At 42.3% G+C, this 24,706-nt stretch overlaps 1 protein-coding gene across 2 annotated transcripts; it reads left to right on the forward strand.

The window, feature by feature from the left end:
- Window positions 1–15,654, forward strand: IWS1 (interacts with SUPT6H, CTD assembly factor 1). 2 transcript variants are annotated; one of them, XM_083868681.1, is made up of 15 exons: window positions 1–103; window positions 405–520; window positions 6,215–6,965; window positions 7,483–7,675; window positions 7,919–7,976; window positions 8,274–8,374; window positions 8,637–8,787; window positions 10,223–10,305; window positions 10,586–10,715; window positions 11,471–11,588; window positions 12,292–12,403; window positions 12,593–12,649; window positions 12,832–12,943; window positions 13,510–13,667; window positions 15,244–15,337. In XM_083868681.1, exons 1-14 carry the CDS (start codon window positions 70–72, stop codon window positions 13,636–13,638), a joined length of 2,145 nt encoding a protein of 714 aa, XP_083724807.1. In that variant the 5' UTR covers window positions 1–69; the 3' UTR covers window positions 13,639–13,667; window positions 15,244–15,337. The 2 variants fall into 2 exon arrangements, with proteins under 2 accessions (XP_083724807.1, XP_083724806.1); XM_083868680.1 differs by lacking the exon at window positions 13,510–13,667 and having other exon boundaries at window positions 15,244–15,654.
- The last annotated feature ends 9,052 nt before the right edge of the window (window positions 15,655–24,706 follow it).

Consider the following 24,706-nt stretch of genomic DNA (forward strand, 5'->3'; position numbering starts at 1 on the left):
CCTGTGCCGGGCCCGGCCCGCGCTGAGGGAGCGCCCGCGACAGCGCCCGCCGCCACCGCGGGGCGCGGCATGGACACCCACTACTACGGCGGGGAGCAGTCAGGTACCGGCGCGGGGCAAAGGATCCTCCGGCGAGAGCGGCGGGCACGGCGGGGTTCGGGGGCACAGCGGCGGGGCCTTGGCCTTGAGGGCAGCCCGGCCGTAATCGGTGCCACAGTCCGGTGTCCGGGCAGTGCGGCAGTCGCTGCCCGCAGGGTGTGCGTGGCTTGTGCGTTCCCGGGGGTGTCTGGCGGGGTTTGTTCGGACAGCCCCGTTTCCCTGCCCCGTTAGAGCGGGAGTCCCCCCGGTAACTGTGCGGTGCCTTTAAACGCTGAGTTTTACCTTCTTTTTTAATGTCGGAATAGATGATGGAGGAGCTACTCCAGTGCAAGACGAGCGAGACTCAGGATCTGATGGGGAAGATGAAGGAAACGAACAACATTCTGGATCGGAAAATGGAAGCGTAGGGCACCATTCAGAGGTACTAAGGGAGCTTTATCTAGATGAAGTTTACTCTTCTCTGAGTTCTTTTTTGTTGTTTAAAGCGGCATTCTCTCTTAACCGAGACATACGTGTTTATTCAGTTCCTCTTAAGGGTTCAGTCGGGCAAAACTTTATTTCCATAAAAAAGCGTTGGATAGTCTCTCCACAAGTATGTTGGCTAGGATTTTGGGTTGGGGTTTTTTTGTGGGTTTGTTTGTTTGTTTTCTTCCTAATTATTACGGTAGCTCACACTGTTCTGAACTTGAATAAGTTGTACTCGATTGGCCTCGATTTCACAAGGATAAAATTTTGGGGTTTGAAACTAAGAGATGGATTACCAGGAATTTGAAGTTGTACCTGAAATTCTGCACGGTGATGTAAAACCACAGACTTTGAGGTGTGGATTTCCTCGGCAGGGAATAAACGCTCTCCCGGCTTCCGGGTCAGGTGGGGGCACTGGCTCTCGAGTCTGCTTTGTGCTGGTTTTCACCTTGTCATTCACAAAGGAGCATGTGGAACTGGTTAAGGTTCCTGAATGGGACCTCTGTTTTTCCTCTGAAGTGATTCCCACTTGGAGAGGCATTCAGCATGGAAAGGCTTTGGTCCAGGGTTGTTTCTGGGGCAGAGTCACTTCATTCGTGGATTGACTGGGCTGAGAAGAGATTCTGGTAAAAGAGAAGGCTTCCTTTGGAGTTTTAGGACAGTTTGGGAGTTAAGATTTAATTTTTAAGAATTGTTTGTGACTCACAAAGTTACATCAGGTTGTTGTTGGAACGAATAATTTTGGTCTGTAAACTCAGGTCTTCTGCCAGCAAAGTTACAGAGAGCTTTTTGATTCTTATAAAAACTGTAATCAAAGCCATTAAATAGTGTTCTGCATATTCTGCTTTATTTTATGTAAAGATCAGGATTTACTCTGACTGGGTTTTCAGTGTTACACATTTTAGAAATTGCTTAAAATGCAATAAAGGCTGACAAGAGAGAAGGCCTGACTCCACTGTGACATAATTTGCAATCTTTCTTTTTTCTTTTTTTCCCTTGCCTTTGTTTAATTCATACTCCGCTCAGAATTAGAAGGTGGATGAAGATTTTCTAATTCCATTAAATGAAAGTTCTTCCTGTGTTTTTAAACTTAATTGTAAAGCACATTTGAAATTTACTTTTTTTGAAAGGGAAGACATAGTTTTGTTGTGAGGCAGCATCTCTCATTGTGACAATTACAATTTCGGTGTGGCAGGAAACACATTTCTCAGCCTGGGAAAAATAACTGTGTGTCCAGAGGGATTTAGTGCTTCTGTTTTAGTGGAGGGAAAGCGTGATGGGTGTATGAAGAGTCAGGATGCTGCTACAATAATATTACACTTTTTCTGCTGTTTCATTGGCTTACGCTGGATCACTGGTTCTTCCTTTCCCATACTTCTCTGAGATTTTCATTTTACTTCCTGTGGCAGGGAAGTTGACTGTTGTTCACACCTGCAGCGTGTCTTCTCCAGGTTTAGGTGAGCAGAAAGTCCCAGTTATTGTTGTTAACTGGTCCTCTTCAGGTGCTGCATTATTTTAAAGACTTTGTTCTGTGATGGCAGTTGAATATTCCTCTATAGATAAAATACTTCAGAAAGTCAATTAAAAGAGAAGAGCCAAGCTAAGCCACCTTTCTGACCAATACTAAACTGTCAAGCCTTCATGCTTTATTTGATTCAGCTCAAATCAAAATTCGAGTATCTTGTTTTGCTATGGAGTCTTAGTTTTTTTTTCCCTCCATTGAGTTCACTTTGCATTCAGAAGGCAATAATGTGGAGCAGCCATCTCTGAAAGGAGTAGCTTTTAATCTTTTGTCTTATTATTTACTCTAAATATTTTCTCATCCTCTTATTTTCTTCATCTTTAGGAGTATATGGGAGAAATGACACTCAAAGGTAATAAAACCTTTGAGACAGCCTAATCAGTTAAGTCCATTTAATTACTATTTTGTCTCTAATTTAGAACTCAGCTGTAAAGAACTGAAGTTTTAAAATATCAAACTTTTCTTTCAGGTTCTTAACTTAAAAGAAAAGGGGAATCCTGAGGAATTACTTATGTAGGTCTCAGGTATGTGGGTTTTTCTTTTCCACAATTCTTTTCTGGCTTTCCTTCCCCCAGTCCCACTTTATCTATAAATGTTCTCTTTGATGTCCTTACTGATCCTGCTTTAGACATTTAGAATTAGTTTTAGTACAGTAATGAATCTGAAATCATGTTTACAGTGTTTGTCCAAGTCAGGCTCATACAGAAATCTGTAATAACTTAGTTCTTACACTTCCACCAAGTTGTTGCTGTTTCATGAATTAAATTGTGATCAGACAGTGACTGTTAACAAACACAAATATGTGACACTTCTGAAAAAAAGGATGAGATGAACTTTTAGATCTGCCCATGATGGTTGTGTAGGTCTTAGTTTTAACACTCATCTTTCATGAGATTGTAGTGGATGGGTTCAGTTTTGTTGAAGTTACTAAATTATCAAAGAAGTAACTCCTAAAAGTGGCTGCATGTTGATCCAATAAACTGTTTGGTAGCTGTAATTTTTGTGTAGAAGTGTAACACTGTAAATTTGATTTTGATATATTCCTTATTTTATACTGTACTAAAGCTTCATGTTATAGAACTCTTTCATTAAAAAAAATTAAGGACATCTCAATTAAAATGTTTATAGATAAAGAGGAGGAAGAAAAGAAAGCAAAGAAATTAGAGAAAAATGAAGTAGCAATTACCTGAGACCTACTTGGTTTTGAGGATGTCTGATCATTCAATCAAGTGTTTGGGAAAAGGAAAACTAGAAAACTCAAAAATTAAACACTTCTTTTCCCTGAAAACAATTTTTTAGAGACAAACGAATAAAAAGGGAAGGTGAAGACTATTAAACATATGCAGCAGTGTTTCATCATTTTACTGGGAAGTTGGTCACTTTTTATACCAATAATAACCATGAATCCAAAACAGATTCATGAGTTGTACGCAGAAGCCTCTTGCTGTGGGCAGGTCCCTCCCTGTGCGGGGTCCCAGCTCTGCTGCAGGAGGTGCTTTGTGGTGCTGTGGGGCTCTGGGGCGGGGCTGCACTCAGGGACACTGGGGCTGCCTGCCTCAGTTTCCCCCTGGGCTGGAGGAGTGGTGTCTGTGTGTCCCCTCGGGTGCTGCTGCTCCAGGGGTCACACTGTGACCGTGGGCTGGGTCTGCAGCCGGCTCTGCTCTCCTCAACAAACATCTTCATTCTCTGGAGGGACTGTCCCTGTGCAGTGACAGATTAAAGGTTCAGCATCTTGTCATAATCTTCAGTAGTAATGCCCTAGAATTATAGTGTCTTCTCACTGAGCTTTTGCATAAGAGGTTCTTTGCAATTTAGTGATTAATTCTGAACAGGTGCATATATAACCTGCAGCCACACTTCTGACCTTAGATATATTAAGAATCGTTACTGATTCTAGTTGATTCTTAATTTTATTTGTTCACCGAAGAATTTCTAAACTGGAAGCTGGGAAGATGATGGTCCTAATATCTTAAAGAGGAGTATTTTCATTATTTCTTTGGGTTTGTTTAGCATAGTCCTTTATTACTGCTAACATAATTATCAGTACTATTCAGCATTCACTGTCTGACATTTGAGAGAGGACAGACAAACCTACAAAAAATGGTAGAAAAACAAGGATTAAATAATTTTTGTTACTGTAGATACCAATTTGATTTCAGTGTTTCTCAATGACCTTACCTGTAACTGCTGTGGAATCTGCTTTCTGTTCTGCTTCCAGCTGCAGTGTTCTTTATTCTAAAGTAATATGGTCAGGGAAGATCCATCTCATACACCTGTGATTGATTTATCTGCGACATACTAGGCAGGAGAAGGGCAATCAAAGTGATTTTTTGGTAAGGGAAAAAAAAAGTAACAAGCTGAGAGCAGTTGAGTGTACATCCCCAATTTTGTCACTTCCTAATATTACTATTTAATTCTTTAAAATTCCAGATTCAGGTTTTAACAAAACGGTGTTTCCTTTCTGTGAGGAGAAATGAGAATTACTGGATACAAAAGAGTCAAAAGATGCATCACTGTAGAGACAGGAACAAGCAGCAGAGAGGAAACAACTCAGATTGTCACCACAGCTGTTTGTAGTTAGCATTAAGTAACATGGAAATAGTAAAGTAGTATTTGAAGTGCATGTTTCAAAATTGCATGGTCCCAGGGCTTTTTCATTGTTCAGTAACTTTGTTAGTCATTCTGCAGTAATTTAGAAGACCTTTATCGAGTGCTAGCCAAAGGAATAATTATATAAAGTCCAAAGTCTTAAAAAGCAATGCTCTTTGCCACTTAGAGTAATTGGAGGAAGTAGCTCCTAAAAGCAATTAAAATTAATTTTATTTAAAATTCTTCCTGCATCATGCATTTAAAGGGGAGTACTATTCTTTGTTGTAGGATAGCTACACCTATGTTTTTTTATGGCTCTGAATGTGAGAGTAGAATGACTACAGAAAATAAAATTAGATAGAAAGTCTGTTTCCAAGGAAATTAAGTTGCAGAAAAAAGAGATTTGGGAACGTCAGGACATGTAGCTCTTAAAGCATCTCCTAGGACAACAAATACTCAGTTTGCAAGTAGAAAAAGTTAATAGCTGAGACAAAATGACTGACCGAGGCTTTGAGTTGAATATGCAAAAGAGAAGTTCCATTTACAATGTTGTTTTTGGCTGAAAACAGGATCATGGTGACAGTAGCTGTGAGAGCTGAATTAATGGAGTGAGTGTTCAAGAATCTAATTTCATATTTTTTCAGATATTGATGTATTAAAATGCAATTGAAATTTATTTTTTTCCAAGTAGAAATTTGATGTTGGAAAGATAAAAGATGCTGGTCTAAGTAATTACACTTAGCAAGGTGGCTTGTGAGAGGTTTGCTTAAAAATGAGCGTGTGGCTCAGTACTTTTTGCTGTGTAGAAAAGTCAAGGGATTGTTTCAGTTCTAAAATCAGATGGGTGTGTTTGTGCATGGGTTGTTTTGGGTGTCTGGATTAGCATGGGAGCTGTCAGCATAGGGGAGAGGATTGTTGAATCTATTCTTGCACATAGAAACACAAAACTTGTTAACAATAATACTCTGACTAAAACTTTATTCTTGTTTTTAGCTAGGCTTTTGTTTAGTTGTTTGTAATTAGGTTTGCTGGACAAAGAAGGAACAGGCGCTAGCTTCATTTGGAGCATAAGGCATGTGCTGTTTCACTAAGATGTGTTTCACACATCCTTTCTTTGAGACCTTCAGGAAAATAAAATGACAAATGCAAGATATCCTTTCTTGCTTTGTTACTGGGAATTTCAACTAAACCACTTTGAAGGCTTGACCTATTAAAAGTACTAAAGCTTTACTCTTGATCAACTGGATCCTTCTTAGACATCCTTGTTTAAGTGTTCTGCGAATTCTGTTACTGTTTTCAAAATACAACGGAGCTGCAGGATGGACATATCTTCATTGATCTCTTAATACTTTTCTTGATGTGAAGAATTTAATAGGCTTTTGATGCAAATTGTCTAATTATTTCTATGTAGAAATTATTTCAGTTTGCAGCACCTTGGGTAACTAAATTGGAGGAAGAACAAGCAAAAATTCAGAACATTTTTTCTTTACTTTTTAAGGTGTTTTTTCTCAGTTGCCTAAGATTATTTTTCTGTTTCAGAATGAACACAGTGATGCCGAAGATGATGGGCAAGTGGGAGAGCCTCATACGACAGACTCTGAAAATGAAGATATCCCAAGGCAAAAAGAAAGTGACTCAGATAATGAGGAGCCCCCAAATCACAATGTAAGTGATTCAGAAAATGAAGCAACTCATGGAGGGAAAGACAGTGATTCTGATACTGAGGACCGTCCAAACCGGCATTTAAGTGACTCTGAAAATGAAGAGGCCTTAAATCACCGACAGAGTGACTCTGACAATGGAGACCCTCCAAGGGATCACAGCAGTGATTTTGAAAATGAGGAATCACACAAGCAGCCAGCCACTGACTCCGAGAGTGAGGAGCTCCAGAAGCAGGCAGCCAGTGACTCTGAGAGTGAGGAGCTCCAGAAACAGGCAGCCAGTGACTCCGAGAGTGAGGAGCTCCAGAAGCCGCCAGCCAGTGACTCTGAGAACGAAGAGCTCCAGAAGCCGCCAGCCAGTGACTCTGAGAATGAAGATGTGTCCAGACACAAGCAGATAGAGTCTGAAGATAGTGATGGGGAGGACAGAAAGGAAAAGGTGCCGAATGACTCTCATCATTCAGATAATGAAAATGTAAGGAAAGGATTTCAGGGATCTGACAGTGAAGATGAAGCTCCTAAGAGACGTAAAATATCAGACAGTGATGAAGATGAGAAAGAGGAAGAAAAAACAGTGAAGAGGAAAACAGCCATCCTTTCTGATAGTGAGGATGACAATGAGAAAACACGTAAGAAACTATACTGTGAAAACGTGCTGTGACAGGCAGTGGTGTGAAAGTTAAATCATTGCTTTTATGTGAGTAAAATGTTTAAGTGAGAAACCATAAATAATATTTGGTTTTGGAGCAGAACTGCATTTGCAGAGGCTGTTGTTCTGACTGCTTTGCTGTGTGAATGTGTATCTAATACTTCTGAGTAATAAGTAGGTCTAACAGAAGACTGTAGGGATCTAACTGGCATCTGTTGACATGGTAGTTTGTTATTTATCTGCTTCATTGCTATTTCTCTAGTAATTTTTCCTGTGTGTTTTTTTCCACATGCTGGGGGTGAAAGATTTTAAATGCTGATTTTTTAATGAATAGATGTGGTGTGTGGAAGCTCCAGTTGCTGATTTAATAAAAAACTTCAGAATGGATATGCTTTTTAAGCAATGGCAATGGTCTGGTGTAGTCAGAGAATAATTTGAGAGTAACAGTTGTCCCCTCTGTTACTGGGACACGTAGTAATGCTCCTTTCTGCTGGCAGCTGCAAAAAAGGTACGAATCCTTTCCGACGGTGAAGAATCAGATAGTGACGCTGCTTCAGAGAAATCTGACAAAAGGAAGAAAAATGTTGTATCTGATAGTGAGGAAGAGGAAGAAGAAGGAAAAGAGGATGCTGAGAAGAAAAAAGGGAAAGATCTGTTTGGCAGTGACAGTGAATCTGGAAATGAACAAGAGTAAGTGTGAAAGAATATGAATTCTTTTGGGGTTGCAGACAATGGGAGTGATGGTGAATGGAAAACTGATAAATGCCAATCAGAGAATGACTGTTCACCTTCATTGGTGGCATGAAGAGGAAGGTCAGTAGAAGGAGACAGAACAAAAGGGAGATCTTCACACAGTCGTTAGAGATTTTGCAGAAAAGGCACATCACATCTCATTGTAGTCCAAATAGATAAATGTTGCTGTTACTTTCACAGGAACCTGATTGCAGATATATTTGGAGAATCTGGTGATGAGGAAGAGGAGGAATTTACGGTAGGTGTTGCTGTGAATGTCTCCTGTTGACTTGCTAGATCTGAAGAGAATGTATATACTGCATCAGGTCAGTTTTGTATCTGCCGGATGCACTGGGGTAGTCTTTGGGTTAAATAACATTTACAGCTCGGAGAGTTGTTGGTGTGACAGTAGTCACAGGGGGAATTAAAAAGACTCTGTTGGTCTTTTTAGATCCTCTGAAAACTTACCTGAAGCTTTTTTAGTGTCAGTGTCAGGTACCTGAGTAGATGCTCCATCCTGATCCATACACTGATTTGCACTGTCTGTACTCATCAGGGTTTTAACCAGGAGGATTTGGAGGAAGAGAAAGGTGATGGAGACACAAAGGAGACAGCAGATGAATCGGACTCTGATGATAACATCAAAAGAGGGAAGCAGTAAGTCATTGTGTTGCATATTCCTTAATGCCAGATTTTGGTGACAGGGCATTATGGACCCTGGAGATTACAGGTGTGCACATGTTGGGTATTGCAAACGCGAGGTCTGAGGGCCATCGGAGCCCTTTGCTAGTTTTGCATTTTGCATTGTGAGGATAATTGATCACCTCACAAGGACCTTGAGGCACAGCGTTTGTACACTGCAGAAGCACAAAATTATTTCCTACAAGGACCATCAGCTAACACTGAGGTTGTGTTTCAGCATGGACTTCATGTCAGATTTTGACATGATGCTGCAGCGGAAGAAGAGCATGAGCGGCAAACGCCGGCGGAACCGCGACGGGGGAACGTTCATCAGTGACGCAGATGACGTGGTCAGTGCCATGATTGTGAAGATGAATGAAGCTGCTGAGGTGAGTTTTCCAGGCTCCAGAGACACCTTAAAATTCAATTCCCTTTGTGGGAAAATTGTGTGATTGATAAGATAGAAAAATCTGGCTTGTATTCAACAGGAGTAATCTGTAAACTATGAAAAGCTTCTGATGTCTATAGAACCATTTAAATGTTATTTTGCTGTTCTAAATGAAAACATTTCTTCTGTTGAAATTTTGATAAAACACTAATTTTAAAAATGAAGATCAGTAGAATTGCTAAACTTGAGTCAGTTGAGATCAACTTCTATTAAAAGGGATATATAGGTGATCTATAAACTACCTAGAAATATATTAAATACTGAGAAAGGGACTATGCTTTAATTTCATTATAGTGTTACTAGCATGTGTCATACTTTGGTATTTGTTTCTGAGAAGGAGCCCTTTTCCAAACTGTTTGAATGAGAGTGCTGTGGTAGTGATGTCAGAGTAACAGATTCATGGGACCTTCTATCTTGGCAGCCTGCCTTTTTCTAGGAGAAATTTTTCGTATGTTACTGTGGAAGGTTTTATGAAGTCTTGCCTTTAGTCAGGTGTCATTGTATTGTTGGAATAACAATCGAATGAACAACACAGCAAAACACATTAAAACCAACTGAGGGATATACAGGGCTTTAGAGAGAGGAGCTTTACAAATAGCAACAACAAATCTTCCGAATAATGAATTCAGAAAAATATGGAGAGTGAGAAAGCAATTTTGAAGGTAACTGAAACTTCTTGGGCTTGACAGGGAAGCCTTTCTTGGACAAGATGACAGCTAGATGTTTCAGATGAGGTGGCAAAGTTTGAAATACAGGGGCAGGAAGAGGGAAGAGATGCAGTAGAAGAATCTCCTCCCTTGCAATAAAACAAACATTGCACAGAAAGAGCCTTCAGTGGATTAGGACGAGTAGAAAGGAATTACCAGAGCTGGACAGAAATATGTTGATTGTAGTGGATGCTTTTGATATGGGAGACAAGTACTGAACAGATAGTGACAGTCGGGCCTTGGATGAAAGTAATTTTGAAATGACAGAGTTGAAAATACATGTTCTCCCTTCCCATTGTTCTGCTTAGCTATTTTTCTGATTTTCGGGTGAGACTTTATAACAAAGTGTTATCTGTGCACAGTATAGAGGACCTCCAGTTATTGTAGTCAATCTAAGTCATAAAGTAGAAAAAAAAAATGTAAATTTAGAAAGTCTCCTAATGCAATGCTTTTGTGGGAGATACTGACTGAAGTGATGACCATTTTTTCAAAGAACTTGTTGCATAATTGTTTGTGAGCTGTGGAGCAGGGGACAAAGTTAGTGTAATCCCTCCAAAGTTGCACTTCTCGTTTAATAGACTAGTCTTTTTCTTGTAAGTGTTGGAAAGAATGGGAGTAGCTGATTTCTTTCTTTGATTAAGTTTTTGCTGATTCTTCAACTCTCTACAGGAGGATCGTCAGCTGAATACACAAAAGAAACCAGCACTGAAGAAATTAACTTTGCTACCAACGGTAGTTATGCATCTTAAAAAGTGAGTTATCATTCTTTCGGTTAACTGTAACCTTCAGCAATAATCAGAATTTGTAAGATTTCTTGGGGTTACACTACAAGTGTACTGAATATGCAGTAAAACACTTTTTTTATTCCAAGTAAATGCTGAAGCTAGGTGACTTAAAATCTAAAATTATACATAACTTTCCCTCATAATTTAACACGAAACAAACTCAAATGCGCTATTTTCCTGAAGGAGCATCACATCTTAAGATTTTGCTATATTACATGACTTTTGGGCTTCTCTTTAAACCTTTTAGGCAGGATCTCAAAGAAACTTTCATCGATAGTGGTGTCATGTCTGCCATCAAAGAGTGGCTTTCTCCTCTTCCAGACCGAAGTCTGCCAGCACTAAAGATAAGAGAGGAGCTTCTGAAGATCCTGCAAGAGGTTTGGAACTGACTTTTAACCACATTTGATTTGGGGCTTCTCCACAGTTTTACACCCATATGCTTTAGGGAAATGTGAGGTGATGAATGAACTGCAGCTGCTACTGATGGGCTGTGCAGTGAAACACACAAGGAAGCAACCTGCACAACAGATGTGCTTGTGTAAAAGAATTTAGATGATTTGGCCCTGCCTGCCTGTTTCAGGTTTATATCCAAATTTAAGTGAAGAGTTACTTGCTGTGCATCCCTGAATTTTCTTCCCTTGTGGTCCCTTCTCTTTTCTGTTCTGTTAAAGTGTGCAGTGCACAGGAAGGCCCCTGACATTCAGTGTAGACTTTCAGTGTCTGTAGCTAAGCTGATGGCTTGACTGTCTTTGCCATGGAAGTTTTTATTTTATAGAATGAATGATTTGAAGGCAGTAGCACAGTTTTGGGGTAATACAAGCTAAAGAGCATTTGGAGCAAAAAGTTCTAGAAAGCTACATAATTTTCTGTATAAACCCAAGAATGTTATACATAACTTTCCCTCATAATTTAATATGAAACAAACTCAAATGTGCTATTTCAAAGAATGTTAAGGCAAATTTCTAGATTTAGTTGTTTGATACCTTAAACAATTCCTTGTGGGACTTTGAAAACATTTTTTTTCAAGCTGATTTAAGTGAAAGGTGAGTTTTGGTCTTTTTGCAAAGTGCAGTGACACCATTAATGTTCAGACAGAATTTATTGCTGTTTTCTGACTTTGCCTTCTCTGCAGCTGCCCAGTGTGAGCCAGGAGACCCTGAAGCACAGCGGCATTGGGCGGGCGGTGATGTACCTGTACAAACACCCCAAGGAGTCGAGGCCGAACAAGGACATGGCCGGGAAGCTGATCAGTATGTAAACCCGCTTGTGCCTTGCCTGAGACTCCTCTGATGAATATTGGAGCTTCTGCATCAGATTCTGATGCACTGCAGTTGTCTGTAGAATAGATTCTGCAATGTAGGAACCTCACTGATCTGTTTCGTAACTTTGTAGAGCTCTTAACAAACACTCGTACATTAACTTCTGCATGCACCTGTTTCATTGTCATAAACCAGAGGATGGCATTTGTTTTGCCCCAGTTCTCTCTTGGCTCATTGTCCAGATGTTGAGTATATGCTGCAAAGGCAGGAAGGTGCTGCCAGAGGACTGTTTATTCCATGGACTTCAGAGGGAACTTGGCTGGCTGAATGTTTACTATTCAACCATGTGGAGTGCATTCCATCCAGAATGGCTGCAGACTGATGATAAACTTAAGTTGTTTAGGAACTTTTCTGCATATTTCTAAAATAGTTTTCCTGGGTTGTACAGGAGCTCCTGAGTCTGAGTATTCTGAGAGCTTGGAGATGTTCTAAAAGAGCAGGCAACAAAGAGACTTCAGGGATGAAAGCTCTTGCTTTCTGTTTGCAAGGCTAGATTTCCAGTAAATACTATGGGCTCAAAATCATTTGGCTGAAAGGAAGTGTAAATACTTGCCACAAACTTCCAAAGCTGTACTTTATCACCAGAGTTATTTGAGAGAAACAAAGGCCTGGTCTTTGATTATTTTTTTAATAGATGAATGGTCTCGACCCATCTTCGGCCTTACCTCGAACTACAAGGGCATGACCAGAGAAGAGAGGGAACAGAGAGATTTGGAACAAATGCCTCATCGAAGGAAAATGAGCAGGTAGGACTAGCAGGCAGAAACATGAAGTCCTTCTAAGACTCCGTCAAGAGAGAAACCAAGTGGTGTGTAAATATTAAAGGAAAAAAAAGGGTAGTAAGTTATGGTCTCTTTTCTCTTAACATATGTGATTGTCTTTTTAAATTTCTTTCTCTGTGTATAGATGCCTATAAATATTACTTTTTCTTGCAGCTCTGGTGGTCAGACTCCCCGCAGGGACCTGGAGAAAGTGTTAACAGGAGAAGAAAAGTAAGTTGGATTTTTATTTTTTTTTTAATTGAGTGAAGTATTTTGGTGGCACTACCACTATGGAACTTATGTAGAGGTTTTAGAGGCAATGGTATGCAGTGTATTTCAGGGAGCACACCAGGTGGCTTTAGTTCTCTCTGGGTAAGATTTGTCCATAACAGTCACATCCTTTTTTTCCATAGGGCTCTTAGGCCCGGGGACCCTGGGTTCTGTGCCCGTGCCAGGGTGCCAATGCCCTCCAACAAAGACTACGTGGTCAGGCCCAAGTGGAACGTGGAGATGGAGTCCTCCAGGGTAAGCACTGGTAGTGTCCTGGTGACTGTTGCTAAGCCTGGGAGTCTGTCACCATATCGCCGTGGTTACTGTACAGGAGGGTAGTGCTTTTAGGGGCCTCTTGTAGTGAGTGTGGACAGTAAATTAAATTCTCAGATAAGTAGGCTGCTCTGAGCTCATCACATGTTTTCACAGGAAAACATCTCTGACCAAAAAGAGATTTTTGAGTTAACTTTTCTAGAATTTCTCTCTCAAGTGAGAATCTGATTACAGGCCTGTTGCTTTACAGCATTTTGAGCTAAAGCTGCAGTTCAGTACCTGTGTCACTGCACTGATGTTTTTATACCTCTCCCAGCTTTTGTGTCATGTTCTGATAATATTCCAGTTTGGGAAACCTTTGAGGTTTTGGTAAACATGAACAGCTTCAGGGGAGGCCTTTGTGTTGCTTTGTCTTCATCCATCTACTCATACAGTTTCATTTAAAAGGGGTATGTGTGGTAGAAAATGTGTAAGTGGAAGAAGTAACAATTGCTGTGCTGTCTGCTGTTCTTTCTCCTTCTGTCCATTAATTGAGATGTTGTTTCTAGCCCGGGACTATTAAGAGAGGTATTAGTCGCTTGGAAAAGCACAAGAGACGGTTTGCTGAACAGAAACGACTCAGCAAAGTGCATCGGGCCATCAAGTTCAGCATTGAAGGCAACAGGATGCCCCTGTAGCCATACCACTGCCTTCCCAAGTTGGAGAGGTATCCCTTGAGGGAGGTGTGAACAGTGCATGTGCTCCGGCTGTTGGCAGTTTGCACATGCAGGACAGGAGTGTGTACACCCTAACTTAAACCTGGAAAACTCTCCTTGAATTCTCTCGTGTCTGTACTGTGACCTACAAGGGAACTTGTACAGGAGAAAACAGGCTCTAGCACATAACACCTGCCATGGCTCCTGCCTGCACAGCTTCAGGGTACCCAAATGACAGGAGTTCAGTGAAAATACCGTGCTCAAAACCAGCTTTGCACCACCTGTGGTTTTGAATGCTGTTCTGAAACAATTAGGTTTTCCAGATTCACCTGAAGCGACACATGGGACTTCTTATCCCTTGGTACAGGACCTCTTGTCACTGCACACTGGCATCTGTGGCTGACCTCTGACTGGGGTACAGTGAGGTGTTTTTCACACCTGCTCATTCAAGGGAGTAAAATGATGTGAGACAATAGGGGTGGTTGATGGGAGCTACAGAATAAGACCAGGGGGGAGAAGAATCCTCTGCTGTGAGTGTGGGCTGGGAGAACATGCATCAATAGGGAATTTTTTGACAATTCCTGGTCTGCATTTCAATGCTGTGAGCAGGGCTGCCACAAGCCTAACAGTGACAGGAAGAGGTGAGCACAAGTCATAGGTAACTGTTGAGTTCATATTAAGCTTCATATTTATTTGTTTTTAAAAAGATATTTTCTTAAACATCACTGTGAAATTTTAGCTGTAATTTCAATGAATAGTGAACAAATTTATGAATAAAGCTTATTTAAAATCAGCATGTCAGGAGCACCTTCCTTAGCCATGGGAACAAGTTTCTAATAGATGTGTTTTTCAGATACTTAGTAGCATGGTTTGGTTATCACTGTTTCTCCCAAACTTAAAGGTGTCACGTTTTCATCACTTACTGTTTCTGTTGTCTAGTTAAGGAGAATTGCCTTCTAGGAAGCACTGGCTATGGCTTGGAAGGTCCTTGCTGTTTGTCTTCAGTGGTGTTTCAGAACACCATCACTGTATTAATCTGTGCGGAATAACTGTTGCACCACCTGCTTTTCATTTGCAGTTCAAATGCAGAGATGAAATGCAATAACTGATAGTAGCTTGTTTGGTCAGCTTAGGTATTTCTTTTTGCTACCTCCTACACTGCCTTTGTTCAATAATCCCTTGCTTTCTAAATACTAATCCCTGACCTTTAAAAGAAGTGGCAGCATAGAACTGATGTGTCAGCCTTAGTCACAGTGTGTCTGTGTGTAACTCCCCTGTAGGAAGTCCAGAGTGGTGACACTGGTGCACTGTGGTTCTGACATAGCTCCAGCCAGTAGATACAAACAATACCCAGCTACACATTGATTGACCCTGCACTGTGGTGGCTGTGAGTGCCACTGCCTCCACCTGGGCCCTGCAGATACTGGGGCAAGCATTTTCCCCCTCTGGGAAGAGAACAGACAGACTAGCTGGACCCAGTGGCTCCCCCAGCTCCTTGCCCAGGTGCAACCTTGCATGTTCCGCTTGCCTTGGACCTCTGGGGCATCTGCTTTTTTTCAGTGGTAATTATTAGTTTTATTTTTTAAGTTCCAGGGGACCTCTAAGAAAGGGGTGAGTCGACTGGACAAACAGATGCGGAAATTCACAGATATCAGGAAAAAAAGCAGATCGGCCCATGCAGTGAAAATCAGCATTGAGGGCAATAAGATGCCATTGTGACCCTTCACAGAATGCCCCATGAGCTCTGCTGTAAGACAATACACCCACAGACTCTTTGGAGACCTTTAAATTTTTTAACTTGTTTGGGGTGGGTTTGGTTTTTTAGTTTGTTTTTTAAGTGAATCCTTAAATTGTTGGTTCAGGTTCTGGTAGAAGATGTTGTCTGAGGACTGTGAATATGGGGACTTCTTTCTCCTGATTGTATTTAAACTGGCCCTGTTGTGTCCTTTGTACAGATCATGTATTTGTTGTATTGCAACACTTTAAAAAATAAAACATCTTCTGTTTGTTTTTTTTTTTTTTTTGGGAGGGGAATGCCTGTTCATTGCTCAGATGAAAGTATGCACAGATGACCTGGAATGTGGAAAAACTGAGGGGTTGATTTTTTTGTTCAGCTTTGTCCATTTTTTCTTTATTCATTGCTTTATTAATCAGTTGTTATGCCTTAGGAGATCTGCAGCAATTGCTTTTGATTTAGAGGTATTGATCATCTTCCATGCAAAGGATTTTCATTTCATGAAGATTAATGTGAAGTTCAGGAGAAAGCTACCGGATTGACGGCTAACAATTCCAGCAGCTTCCACCTAAAATGTCACTGTAGCTTATCTGTGACTCTGTAAAAAGTCTGTTTTACCAGTGGGAAGGAGAACATTCTTGTGTTTAGGGGGATAATGCTGTTTCTTTGTTTCTGCTGCTGCAGACTGGCAACAGAATAACATCTGGTACTCTATGGCTTCTTTGCTTCTACCTCTGAAAATGGCTGCCAAGAAGAGGACTCTTTTTGCACAGGTAATTGGCAGCTGGCACTTTTTTATTAAGAAAAGTCACCTTTGTGCAGGAGCAGAGCCTCTGTAATGAGTTGTCAGTAATTCTGGCGATCCTGGTGTTGGCTGAGTTACTGCTGGCATCAGTCATGAAGAAATTGCAAGTGTGTGTAGAGGTCATGTTAAATTTGCCCTTGTGAGAATGGAGGGAATGACAGTAACACAGACCTGTGTGCTGGGACACCAGCTTGAAGCAAGAACTGAAGGAGAACACCTGTGCAGGCTGGTGCACTGACGAGCTCTGCTCCTGCTTCCTCCAGGTATGTATATAAAACTTTTGACATGAAACACTAAGACCAAATGTTCAGATGCCTACCACAGAATCCTTTGAGCCTGGAGCTAGGTCAGTTCCTGCTCGGTTTATACACAGTTCTAGACACTGGAAAACATCTGTAATTGTAATCTATAATACAAATTTGTATACAAATACAGATTTGTAAATACAAATCTGTAACTGACTTGTACTTGTCTTGTGCCGGATACAGTACAACTCCACTTCCCTCTCTGAGCACTGAATTCACACAGGGCTGTGGCCCTCTGTCTCATAACACTGGTGGGCTTGAGATGTGGAAAGTATTTTCTCTAATACAGAAGAATCTTCCTGATTCACATTAAGAAGAGCTCTCTCCTCCTTTGTTATTGCAGATAGTCCTTTATTATACACAAATACAGTACTTAAATGAGCAATTCACACATTTTAAAATTTCTTTGAGGCTAAGTTGATTCTACAGCATTGAGAATGGGAGCTGGCGTAGTGTCATAGATTGAAACACTGCAATAATGGAATTGATCCTGTTCTTAGTGGTGGTATTAAGAAAAGTTTTCCAAATCTGGTACACTTTGAACCACCTTTTTGATGCAGAGGCTGTAGTTTGATACTCCGTATACACCGTATTTCCCTTGCTTGGCACAGCCTCGCCCCAGCTGCCAATGCCCAGGAGGAACAAAGTGTTGGGGTGAGACATATGAAGGGCCCCCCACTGTCCCCCTCGCTGGCCATACTGTGCCCCACACAGAACATGCTGGCATGAGCAGCCTGGCCATGGCCCGCTGGCACTGCTCCAGGCCCACCAGGGGCAGCCACACATTATTGAGGAAGTGCAGGGTGGAGCGCCTCTGGAGTGTGGCCCCCTAACCACTAACCATCCCCACTCTCCCCTCTTTGGAGAGCAGTGCAGCCAGGTTAGGGCTGGGCAAGCGGATGGGAATTGCGTGCTCATTCAAAACAGCAGCACTGCTAAGTAGAGCAGAGCAATGTCACCATTGTAAAAATTGGTTCCTATGTTAAGTATTTATAGTGTCTGGAAAAGTCTCATGAAGTGTAAGTGAATCTGTCCTTCATTAATGTTTCTGTGAGAGAGCTGAACAGGATCTGTTAAATTGGTTACCACTCAATGTCATCTGCTGTGTGATTGAGATTAGTTCCAGCAGTTCACCATGAATCACAAATTTAGATTTGTCTCATTATTTCTAATTCAATGGCTGATGGCACACAGCATCCAAATAGTAACCACTTGATATTTAGCTGTTATTAAATTAAATGGCAGGATAGCACTAGTGAAATATGGAAGATCACATCCTGACATTTTATGTGACAGAAAACTGCTCTAGTGGAAAGTGATGTCAGAGTCTGTGTGGTTGTTGTAGTTGTTGGAATTGTGATGGGGGTGCTCCATTTTGATGGGTCCAGCTCCATTCCACAGCAATCTCCTGTTCCTTGAATTCTCTGGTATTTGTCAGTCTCCTGCAGTCAGGACAAGTTAAAACATTAAGCAAACTGAACAGCCTCGGTGGTATTGTCACAGGGAACAAGAAGGACAGGGGATTATAATGCTTAGATCTTTAGTTCCAAGGCAGCACAGCCCAAACCAAATCCTGCTTGTGCAGTGATTTTTGATGCTGCAGGCTGTGATCCTGCAGAGCAAACTCTCCAGGTACCCTTTAGAGGTAAGACTGACACACCAACAGAGATTATTCCCCATAAATACTGTCATTTTTAGTAAGCACTGTTCTGACTAAATTTCCATGCAACTGTGTTTTCCCCTCAGAAACCTGACATTAGCATTAAGCTGCAGCAGTGTCTAAAGGCTGGAGAATTATTTCCTGTCAGGTGCCCCGTGCTGGAACGCTGTTTGCTCCTCCTACACATTCCTCTCCTCGGGTCCAAGCACGGAATTGTGTTTGCTGCCGCATTCCTGCTACAACTGCGTCCAGTTCCTGTGGCTGGAGCTGGGAAGTGGAGCTTTGTGCTCTAAGGCAGTTACAGACTGAGTGGAAAAGGCAGCACAGGAGGAAACTATTTTTAGGTTAATTGATACCCAACATTCAAACTGTCCCCTGGAGGGACTTTTCATGCTGAAGTGTCCCCGAGATGTGCTCAGTCTCTGTGCACACTGAGTTTGCCAAAATGGGTGTGTGCTTTATGCTCCCAGGTTCTCAGTTAAAACAAAAGGGATCAATTGGAGCCTCTCCGCATGGTGCCAAGGCCATGACATGCTCCCTCAATCCCAGAGAGGCTGGGTTTGTCTCAGCCCTGCCTTACTGTGTGACACAGCACAGCTGCAGTCAGAGGTGCCCCGAGCTCACCCAGGGTGACGCGCTGGTGCTGACAAGGTCGAGGCAGCGTTGCGGCCGTGAGCAGCCGGCGCGGCTGTGCCGGAGCAGCACCTGCGGGAGGGGAGGGGCAGAACCCGGCACCAGGGCGGGACCAGGCTCCTGTCACTGCTGCAGGCCCGACCTCTGTACGGAACACGGCTGGTGGGAACAGCCAGCACGCCAAGCACAGGTGGGGTGAAAACAGTAATAAAATGATTGCACTGCTGCGACAAGGCAGCAGGAACTAATCTTAACAAACTCATATCAATTGCCTGCTGCAGTGGCTGGCATTCTTCTGAAGGAACACGCATGACTGATTTTTTCATGTGTTTTGAAAAGTTTGGAGGCTGGGAACAGAAACACAAGGTATTTCTGGGACTCTTAAACTAAAATTTGTAATCATCTACACAATAGCAACTGGACAAGTTAAAACATGCTGCTCTGTCTTTGATGTCTGTGTTGTCTGTTCAAAGTTATAAGCTCCATCACTGCCTCAGCATCTCCTCAGACTCCCAAGGCTTGTTAATTTATGTGTTACACTGAAGAAAAAGCTTAAATGTTGGTACTCTGTGCCTCCAGTGAAGTCAATAATCAAAGAGTGGAAAGGGGTGTGACACAGTCTGGCCTCTACTATGGTCCAGCTGCTGGAGTTTTACATTACCCATTTTCATTTAAGTCTATACACTGTTAATGCTTTTAATTCTGTTCAGTACTGCTAGAAATAAACACTGAAAAGTAGCAAAGAACAGTTGCCAGAAGATGCTGTCTTAGGTTATTAATAACTAGAATGCAAAGGCTTTAAAAAATAGAATGAATATATATATATATATACACACACAAGATTAAAAATTGCCTGCTGTAATGAAAATTTAAAACTTCCTCAACTTACCTGATGGTAACACTTCATTTCAAGAAGAAAACATAGAGGTTGAGCAGCATTCAAACAACATTTCTATCTACCAACCCAGAATCAGGCTGGTGGAAACCCTAAAATTTGCTAATAGTGACATTTTCACGTGTCAAAGTGCACAATGAATGCACAGGCTACCCAGCCTCAGCCTCTGATTTTTCTACCTGTAAACACCTCCTGACATGAGGAATTGGGAAATCCATTTGTATGACAGCAGTAAAACAGACTGAGGGTAATATGAGGGGTTTTTATGAGAATTTCTGTGCACAAGCCCCCACACAGCATTAGGACATGGACCAGAGACTATAGAATGAAAATTAGTAACAAATAAGGACATGCACAAAAAATGCCCTAAACCATGATTTAAAATCCAACACAAGACAATGGAAACAAACACTTCAGTTGTCCCTGCTTGCCACATGCAAACTTGTCTCCACCTTTGAGTCCTCAGTTTTACCTCCCTTACCATGCTCAGCATTCTAAGGAACCTCACCTGGCCATAGAAACTGCCTTGTGAAAATTACCAGCCTTCCAAAAGGAGGCAAAGCCTGGCTTTTCCCCAAGGACACGCAGACACAACCTGACTGACAGCACAGATGATATGACTGACTTAATAGAGGGGTATTAACATTCCAATCCAAAAGCAAGATAGGGGAAGAAAGATAAAGGTATTTAAGGTCCCTATTATCAAAAAACTCTGCAGAAGACTGAGAAATATGTGTGATTCCATTGCTCTGACCTGAAAAAACAACTTTATAATAGTTTGATGAACTCTGCTCAGTGATGATACAGTAAAAAAAGCCTTTAGGTGTGGTGTTTATGATGAGACTGGAAGTAAAGTATTACCTGCCAGGGGCAATGTCCATGATGACACAGTGTTCCTCCCATTATTATACTGCTCTGAAGTAGAGCTGATGTTTGTTTGGATGGGCTGAGGCAGGTCCAAAACATCTCCCCAGTGACTGCCCTGATGCATCCCCTCATTCCCACATTGAACAGCCCTAGTTCCATTCCTGCCAGAGCCCTCCCATCACTGGTTTTGCCCCATTGCATTTCTCACTGTTCCTTCCTGCCTGGCTGCAGGTGCTGTGGTCTCGTTGTGCCCTGCAGGACCCTGGGTTGGCTCATGGTGCTCAGGGACATCAAGCTCTTGCCCCACAGCACTGTCCCACAGTGGCTTTTGGGTCACAGAACCCACCAGTGTCTTGCTACAGCTGAAAACATCTCCTGCCATCCCATTTGTTCAGTGTCACCCTTTGTGCACACACTCTGTCCAAAAGCATCCTTTAAAGTCTCCTTTTCCCCATCATCCCCATGTTCCAGCTCTGTCTAATTGTGCCCTCTGTGCTCCCATTCCACCTGGACATAACATCCCTGACCCCTGCAGAGCCATTTTGGGCCCAGCTGCTGTTCCTCCAGAGCCCACCTGGCTTTGATCAGGCCATGGGAAAACGCTGCTGGAGGGAGGAATGACAAAAACAAAGACTTGAGCTTAGGTATGTGGTGTCATGTTGAACTTAATGCAGTGCATTTCCTGTCCAAGGATGGAACTCAACTTTCCAGTAAGAGCCCAGGGACAACTCTGACATGGTGATGTTTAACAGCCCATTGGCCACCACCCAACTGAGGTGTGCAGAGGTCATTGCCCAGAAAAGGGGCCATGGCTGTCCCTTCTCTGAGTCACTGACATCAGCCAGGAGCAGCTGCCCAGGGCTCTCTTGAGGATAGAATGCAAGCCCAGCGCTCCCTTCTGCCTGCCTTAACAACAAGTTTAAAGCCCCTGTCCTGTCCCCTTGCCTCTCACTGGCACTTCAGCATCATGACTCATTTCAGCCTGCTTGGATGCAGAAGGAACAGATCAGAACTGCCTGACCTACTGCTCCTTGACCCAGTACAGGGTCACAGAGACACTGGGTTACAGACACCTGAAAGAGAGGAACCTTAACATTTAAAAGAGATAAACTTTATAAATAAGACACATCTTTTCACACACTAGGTGCAGGCTGAAGTACCTGCAGTGTCTGCAGCTCTTCTGCTATTAGTGAAGAAGTCGCTGCCTGCCAACCTGCCCTTTGAGGTAACTCGAGCCGCCTCTGCTTTACCTGCCTGCATTCATCCCTTCCCATCCTCGTGTAGGGCGTGGTCCCTGACGCAGGAACACACGACCCCACGGGGAAGGCGCTGCCGCCGTCCCTGCAGTACTGCCAGCAGCCGCCGTTCTTGTACCAACCTTTCTGCCCGGAAAACACCGGCACCGCGCGGTCCCAGCAGCACACGGGCCCTGAGCAGCTCCCAGAGCTACCACTGCATCAAGGAAAGTAGGAAAACATCTCTCGGAATCTCACAGGAAACAGAAGGCACCACCTCTTACAGTTCCAGAAAATCACGCTGAGTTGCAGCAAACCAGACTTCATGTTTGTTCTGTTTCGACTATTCTCCTGCTATTTGCCAACTTTGTCCTGAGGCCACAGCTGGGCTCAGGGCCTTTCTGCCTGTGGAACAAGGGCAAGTAAAGGCCTAGAAGAGCAAACATTTCTAAATATATCTCGTTTTGATCCATCTGCACACCTTCCCTTTTATATCAAGGCAGGTTTAAAGCACAGGACATTTTAAAGCCAATTCTCTGAGAAATTGACTGAGATTTTTATTCACTGTTACATTAAAAATAATCATGTTTAATTGCTTCACTGTACAGAGAAAAAGGTGACACTTGGAGGAAAAAAATTATTTATGATTCATAGTTTCCACATTAGTTTGGCTTTTGCTATTATTTCATGCCTCAGTTTACAAACTGGATACAGCCTTTCAGAGGATCAAAAATCCAACAAAAGGCAGTTTTTCTCCTTCCCTTCCCATTATTCATATATTACAACATAAGTATAATTATTTTTTTTTTGCTTACAGTAAGCTCTGTCTCATTAGTTTGATGATTGACACAATAAAAGAGAAGAGCCTCACCATGACTGATCTCCAATGCAGACATCCATGGCAGGAGTTACTGGAGTTGTTATTCCTCTAAAGTGATAAAAGGGTTAATCCCCTGCCATTTCTTGAAAGAAGACCACACGCCATCCTTCCTTCACAATGAATGTCAATGTGTCTGCTCTGTACTCACAGTTGTATCCTCCAAATTCAGGGGGCAGATGCAAAAGTAACTGCAATGTTTTATTTTACACACTCACCACTGTTACAGGGATTTGTACTACATGGCTTTAAAACTATGGAGAAGAAACAAGGTATAGTATTTCTCCTAAAATCAGGTTTCTTCCTTCCTGTGAATGGAAGATCTCCTTAGCCTCTTCAAATGAACACTTTTCCTCAATGAATTCTCTCTCCAGGCTGTAATCCCCACAAAGCCCTTGAAAAATCCACACAGCAGTGCACCTAACAGTGCTCCATTTCCAAAGTCATGGGCAGTACCCTGGACAAATCAAACCCTTGGACAAAGAACCCAGTTTTGGAGATGGACTGTGAAAACACACATTTCTTTGTAGCTGCAGGAACAGTATCCACAGCAATACCTGAAATTCTAGAATGAATTATTATCTAGAATATTAAATTGCCTCATTTCTAGGCAATTAATAACAGCCTACAAAAATTCTTAATGGAGAAAGGCTTTGGACAGATCCTGCTGTCTGGTAACAGAGAAAATGTCTTTCATGTACATGAGTGAAATTTCCCTTCACCACACCCTTTGTTCTGGGATCATCTCAGATTTACCTACTCTAAGTAGGTGTCCCACACAGAGGAGATCTGTGGTGAGCCTTCTGATGTGTAGATACAGTGCCAGCTCTCCTCTTCCTCCTCTGCAAGGACAGCCACAATGATCCCAGGATCCTGTGCACTCTTGTGCCTGCTCTACAGCTCTCTGAAGCCATTTCCAAACCTTGTGTAGTACAGTCAACACAAGGTCCAAGAATACATGTTCAGAGTGCCTAATTTTTGTTTCCCAAATTGGAAGTCTTTGCCATGCAAAAATAATTATGATTTTGGATTCAATATCACACAGAGAATATTTTTCAACAGGAGAGTGGACTAAGTAGAAAGCTAAGAAAGACTGATTGCTCTCGGAGATATATATATATATATATATATGAATAGGATTTTTTTTTCTTGTATGTTTCAGGAAGTGTTTCTTCAACCCACAGGACTTTGTGTGCAGAACAAGAATGTAATTTCAGTTTAAATGCTGAAACTGCCACAGTAACACAAGTTAAAAAGGTAACTCATAAGTACTACCTGAATATGAAAACGGGCAGCTGCTGTGGATGTAGCACATCAGCAGGAGAAATATCCCAAGCAAGGAGCTGGTCTCTATGTCAGTGAGCATTCAGAACACTCTTGAGTTCCTTCAGAGGGAAAAGAAGAATCAAATTAGTATGTTGTCACAAAACCAGCTGGCAACAAAGATGAAGTAGAAGCAAGAGGACAAGGAGGGACAAAGAAATCAGAGTATCTCCAGTTCATTCTGACCTTGTTTGTGTCCCTGGTTTCTCCAAGCCACCCAAGCAGGAATCCCCACAGGCAGAGGCTGAGCCAGCCCAGGCTGTGGTGCAGGATCTGAGCCAGAGGCCCTATGGAAAAGCCATGGGGAGCAGGGGAGTGCAGGGGCCAGACTCCAGAGGAGCAGGTGTCACTCCCAGCTACAGCCCAGTCCCCGCTGTGCCAGCTCTCGTGCCAAGGGCAGATGCACAACCAGCCATGAGCTCCAGTAGTTCCAGCAGACACTGGGCAATTCCTGAGGGTCAGGGCAAGTAAAACCATCTGCACCAATCCCAGCCAGGCATCAACCACCTGGGAGTTACAGGTACGAGACAGAGGTTTGGATTTCTTGGCATTACCTTCCCACACTGAATGATTTGAGAACATGTACCCATCTCTCTGCTGCCTACAGCATGTTTTCAAAAACACAGCATCCAGAGTGAGTTCATCTTACACAGAACCATGCAATTATACTCACTTTTTTCTTTATTTTTTTAAGAGGAAGACAGGAAAGAGATTT

Source organism: Zosterops lateralis (genome assembly GCF_965231275.1).
Source record: "Zosterops lateralis genome assembly, chromosome: 10".
Classification (NCBI taxonomy): domain Eukaryota; kingdom Metazoa; phylum Chordata; class Aves; order Passeriformes; family Zosteropidae; genus Zosterops; species Zosterops lateralis.

Bases quoted from the DNA above. Each gene is read 5' to 3' on its own strand.
- IWS1 (XM_083868680.1), top strand. From the start codon at position 70: ATGGACACCCACTACTACGGCGGGGAGCAGTCAG. The intron at 8,375-8,636 runs GTAAGTCATTGT...GTTGTGTTTCAG, and splicing joins AACATCAAAAGAGGGAAGCA to CATGGACTTCATGTCAGATT. The intron at 8,788-10,222 runs GTGAGTTTTCCA...AACTCTCTACAG, and splicing joins AGATGAATGAAGCTGCTGAG to GAGGATCGTCAGCTGAATAC.